Genomic DNA, 5,131 nt, shown 5'->3' with positions numbered 1-5,131 from the left:
CCGGGGGTCAGCCCGTAGAGGCAGCCCCCTGCCGCCGCCGCCGCCGCCGCCGCCGCCGCCGGCGCCCTTGGCGCGCAGCGCCGCGTTGTGGGCGAGCTTGAACGCGAGCACAAGCACCGCCGGGAGCAGCTCCCTGCAATCCTCTGGGCAAGAGCCCAAGGGCGGCCCCATTCGGTCCAGCCACGCCGCGCGCGCGACGTCCACCCCAGCCTCGGCCTCTGCCTCCGCCGCCGCCGCCGCCGCTTCCGCAGCCGCCTCTGCGGCCGACGGCGAGGCCCGCCGATCACCCTGCCGCCGCTGCTGCTGCTGCTGCTGCTGCTGCTGCTGCTGCTGCTGCTGCTGCCGCCGCTGCTGCTCCTCGTGCCGCTGCTGCTGCTGCTGCTGCTGCTGCTGCTGCTGCTGCTCCTCGTGCCACTGCCGCTCCTGAGGCTTCTGTGGCTCTTGCAGCGGGCACGGCGTCACAGGCTGCTGATCACTGGACGCAGCCTCAGAGGTGCCCACGCCCACCCCTGCGCCCGCGCCCGGCGCCGTCACCCTGCGGCTGTCGCGCCGCGCTGCAGCGCCGTGCCGCGTCGACGCCGCGCCCTTGCCCCCGTCACCCCCGCCGCTGACAGTGATGACCAGACCCGTCTTCCCGCCGCCGCCGCCGCCGCCGCTGGGCGCGCCCGCGGCCCCTGCGCGCCCCGGCGCCGCCGTCCCAGTCGTCCTCGCCTCGGCGGTGGCGGCGGATGCAGAATCCGCGGCAGGGGGCCCCACGTCGGCGCGCTCGATCGGCGCGGCGGGCCCTGCACGCAACTCCTGGTATCCGTCTGGGATCGACGGCGCGCCCGCGCCCGCCGCGGGGGCGCTGCCAGCATCGGCGTCGTCCGCGGTCGAACGAAGCGCACGCCCGTCGACGCCCGCGTCCGCGCCCGTGGCGGGCCGGGCGCCGATGGGCATCTGGGGGCGCCGCAGGACGGCCCAGTCGGAGGGGTTCGAGGAGCTTTGCAGGATCACGAGGAAGTCGGAGAGGTTTGCGAGCGTGAAAGCCAGAGGGCTTTCGTACAGCTGGAGATGGGGAGGGAGGAAGGGGCCGGTGGGCGGGCGGGGGCAGAAATGCCACTGTTTGTCAGGTGATGGGGGCGACAGCGAGGCGCCTGCACGCAATAGGGCCACAGAGGCGGCGGCTTGAGGTGATGACAGCGCAAAGCGAGTGCCCGAGCGGCGCTGCAGGAAGCTTGCTGCTGTGCTCGCGCTTTCCTCAGAGCCGGGCAACGTCTATTCCTAAAGACTAGGCCCCCGCGTGCGCGCCTTTGAGTAGAGGAGGGCAGCCGGGCAACCCTCGAGGGCGCCACTGATGCAGGAGGCGGGCGCCGGCCGCACGCCGTCCGGCACGCGCGCCGCGAGGCCCGCAGAGAGCCGCGCCAGCAGCTCGTGGCGGCTGATGAGCTCCATGAACCCGCGCCGCAGCCGGACCTGCTCCTGCTCCTGCTCCTGCTCCTGCTGCTGCTGCTGCTTCTGCTGCTGCCGCTGTGGCTTATAAACCTCCAGCGGCCCGCCCGGCCGCGCCAGCGCCGCCCGAATGCCCCGACCGGCACCCCCCAGCGCCGGCGGGAGCGCGAGGCACGAGAGGGGGACCAGCACCTGCCTCTCGCGCCACTTGGGAGAGCCGGGGCCCCAAGACGCGTCCCGCAGCCGCGGGTTGAGCAGCCGCGCGACCCCCATGAACACGTGGACTAGGGCGACTGCCTGGATCTCTTCCGACTCGCGCTGACTCAGCAGATCCGGGACCAGGTCCTGCTGTGTCAGGCACCAGAGCCAATGCAGGCTGGGCAGGGCGCCGTGGCTGATGGGCGGCGGGACGGCGGCGGCGGCAGCAGCGGTGGCGGCGCCGGAGGCAGGGGCGGAGCCGCCCTTGGAAACAGCCGCCTCGGCGGCACGCACCGGCAAGGGGCTGCCGCCGCGCGCGCGCCTGCGGCCGCAGCTGCGGCTGCGGGAGCGGCGGCGCTGGCGGCGCCCCGCAGGGCTGCTGGCTAGGCCGCGGCTGCGGCTGCGGCTGCGGCTGCTGCGGCCGTGCCGCTGAGGCACTCCGCAATCCGGGCGTGGGCTAGGCTGCTCGCGACGGCTGGGGCTGCTGCCGCCGCGGCGCCGGGCAAGGCTTGGGCTGCCGCTGCGGTCACGGTTGCGGCTGGGGCTGGTGGTGCAACGGCACGCGCGGCCGCGGCTGCTGCCGCGATGGTGGGCGCGCCCAGGGCTGCGGCTGTGGCTGCGGCTGCCGCCGGGGCTGCGGCGCTGGCGCCTCTGCGCTGGCGAGGGCGGCGACCGGTTGTCCCGGGAGGCAGAGCGCGGCCGGCGGCGGTGGCAGCGGGGCGAGGCCCGGCGGCCCTCACTGGAGCACAGGCGTGCCCCACCGCTGCTTGCACATTCAGAGGCGCCGGCGGCGCTGATAGGCGGCGCGACCGCAGGCGAGCTGGTTGACAGGCTGGGCCGCTGCCGCGCGTCCCGCTGCTGTGGCTGTTGCAGCTGCACTGGCGGCCCATTTGTAGGGCTGTGCACCTTCTCCTGCAGCTGTTGCTGCTGTTGTTGCTGTTGTTGCGGTTGCTGCTGTTGCTGCAGTTGCTGCAGTTGCTGCTGTTGCTGCTGTTGCTGCAGTTGCTGCTGTTGCTGCTGCTCTGGCTGTGCTACCAGCCGCAGCGATGGCTGCAGAACCAAATCTTGTGCTAACTGTTGTGGTAGTGGCTGCTGGGCTGGCCGGCGGGATGAATGCTGGGCTGGCTGTTCGATTGACTCGGACGGTGGTTGCTGCACCGCCTGCTGCACCGCCTGCTGCACTGGCTTGATAACTGGCTGCTGCGATTGCTGGTGGGTTGGCTGCTGGGTTGGCTGCTGCGCAGGCTGCTGCACCGGCTGCTGCGCCGGCTGCTGCGCCGGCTGCTGCGCCGGCTGCTGCGCCGGCTGCTGCGCCGGCTGCTGCGCCGGCTGCTGCGCCGGCTGCTGCGCCGGCTGCTGCGCCGGCTGCTGCGCTGGCTGCTGCGCCGGCTGCGGCACCGGCTGTGGCACCGGCTGCGGCACCTGCTGCGGCACCGGCTGCGGCACCTGCTTCTCCTGCTGCACCTGCTGCACCAGCTGCAGCCCGCCAGCAACCCGCAGCATCGCGGCCCGCTGCTCTGCTGAAAAGTCTATAGATAGCCGCCCTCGCAGCTGCCCCAACAGCTGATCCGCCTCGGCCCTCAGCGCCGCCGGCAGCCGCGACAAGCAAGCCTCCGCGGCCGCCGCGGCGTGCGGCGCCGGCGGCGCCGCGCGCAGGCGCGCGGCGGCGAGCGGGCGCAGCTGGTGCAGCGGCTTCCCCTGAGACAGCGAGGACAGGCGCTCCAAAAGGGCGTAGCTAGACCCAGATCCCAGTTGATCAGATCCCACCAAGATCTGGGCATTGCTCTGCGCCATATCTGCAACCTGCAATGGTGGGCGCGAGCGGGCAGAGCGCAAGGAGCCCCCTTGTCCACAACGCTCTCGCAGAATCGGTCAGCAGGAGGCAATGTGTGTCTCCGGCCGCCGCCTGTCACCAATCGGCACATGCTGTCAAATTTGAAGCTTGGCGGCACTGCAATGTTGGCGGGGTGCCTGCCGCCCCGCGGGGCCGGGGCGACGGGCACGTCTGCCCGCCGTGTTCGGACCCCGCGTGAGAATTACCACCACTTGACACAACCCCTTGACACCGTTTCCCGACTGATTGTAGGCAGCCAGCCGCTCACTCTGGATTCGGCGCCCCCCACTCCGCCCCTCTCCCTCCGTCTAATTTAAGTACCGCTCGGCGTGCCGCAAGACTCGCGGTAGCCGGCGCCACAAGCCTCACCTCCCCAGGCTGCAGCAGCGGCGCGCCGCCGCCCTCGGCCGCCTGCCGCGCCTGCAGCGCCCGCCAGGCGCGCGCCCACTCTTCCGAGCCATCGGGCAGCTCGTCTGAGAGGGCCTCCAGGGGGACGGCCTCGCCGCCGTGCTTCAGGAGCAGGTGGCTGCGCGCAAGGTTGACAATGCCTGTGGCCCCGCCGGCGGCGTGGCAGGTGGGCGTTCGGGCGCTTGCGGGGCGCTGGGTTGCGAGGTGGGCGAATTTGCATAAGAAAAGCGCCGCCTTCTGCCGTCACGGATGGAAGCAAACATCGCTCTCATAGAGAGGCAGCGGCACCATTTCCAGTTGGGCATGCACCCCGGCCCTGGCGGCATATGCATGCAGCCAAGCCTTTGCACTCTGCGGGGGAGTGGAGGCCTCCCCTAGGGGCAGGAGATCATGCCTGTGCGGGAAGATTGAGCAGAACCCACCGCACCTGCCGCGTCCAGCGCCGCCTGCGCGCCGAGCACCTGGGCGAGCGCAAGCCCGCCGCCCGCGCCGCGCATCGCGATGACGGCGCCGGCGATGCAGGCGTCGGGCGCGGGGCGCTCCCCGAGCTGGCACAGCCAGGCGCCGGCCTGCAGCAGGCGCGCGGCCTCGGGCCGCGACACGTGAAGCAGGCCCAAAAGCTGGGGGCGGCGGCGTGGGGGTTGGACGGGGTGGCGGTTTGGACGCGTGTCGCAGCAAGCGTGTGCGTGTGCTAGCGGTTGCGGTTGGTCATGAGGAGGTCCGCAGCCGCGGCAGGGGTGCACATGGGCGGCTGTTGAGACCCCAGCCTTTCTGGACCAGGGGGTTGACGAGGCGTCGTAGCAACACGAGCACGATGCCGTAATGCGAGCCTGTCTTCTCTGGCTTGCATGGCTTTTCAGGCACATGCGGCACGCAAGCGCAGTGACTGGGCATGCAATGATGCAACTGCATCGAATAGCAACGGTCGGTGCACTGTTGAACTGTAGGCAAGACGGGTGCGCGCCGGTGCGCGACGCAGCAACAGCCACGACTCACTTGGTCGACATCTTCAGGCATGATGATCCGAAATATTGAAGCGCGTTGAAGCCCGCGGGCTCCGCTAAATTGGTGCGTCAGTAACGCGCTGGATCAGGCCAGCGCACCATGATCCTGTAGCGCTGAACGCCTCCTTAACTAGATCCGACACATCGTGGCAGGCTGCGTTGCAGACAAGCAGGGGCTGGCGCGTGCATCGTGACTGCGCGGGCAGTGCCGCGGGCGGGTCCGCGTGACTAATCACGCACCCTGTTTGCGCAACTA

At 71.3% G+C, this 5,131-nt stretch overlaps 1 protein-coding gene across 1 annotated transcript in view; it reads right to left on the bottom strand.

Moving 5' to 3' along the window:
* MNEG_2140 (hypothetical protein) overlaps positions 1–4,888 on the bottom strand; it is a gene marked incomplete at both ends in the record, with an annotated part of 7,013 nt that extends 2,125 nt beyond the window's left edge. The window contains 6 exons of the mRNA XM_014049386.1: positions 199–1,047; positions 1,456–1,951; positions 2,768–3,327; positions 3,833–4,011; positions 4,299–4,491; positions 4,868–4,888. Of these exons, the coding sequence (XP_013904840.1) occupies positions 199–1,047; positions 1,456–1,951; positions 2,768–3,327; positions 3,833–4,011; positions 4,299–4,491; positions 4,868–4,888 (2,298 nt within the window). The remainder of the gene's footprint in view (positions 1–198; positions 1,048–1,455; positions 1,952–2,767; positions 3,328–3,832; positions 4,012–4,298; positions 4,492–4,867) is intronic.
* Positions 4,889–5,131: the final 243 nt, after the last annotated feature.

This window comes from Monoraphidium neglectum, assembly GCF_000611645.1.
Source record: "Monoraphidium neglectum strain SAG 48.87 unplaced genomic scaffold scaffold00233, whole genome shotgun sequence".
NCBI classification, from domain to species: Eukaryota; Viridiplantae; Chlorophyta; class Chlorophyceae; order Sphaeropleales; family Selenastraceae; genus Monoraphidium; species Monoraphidium neglectum.
The sequence above is the reverse complement of the archived record's forward strand: the minus strand, read 5'-3'. Positions and strand labels throughout refer to the sequence as shown.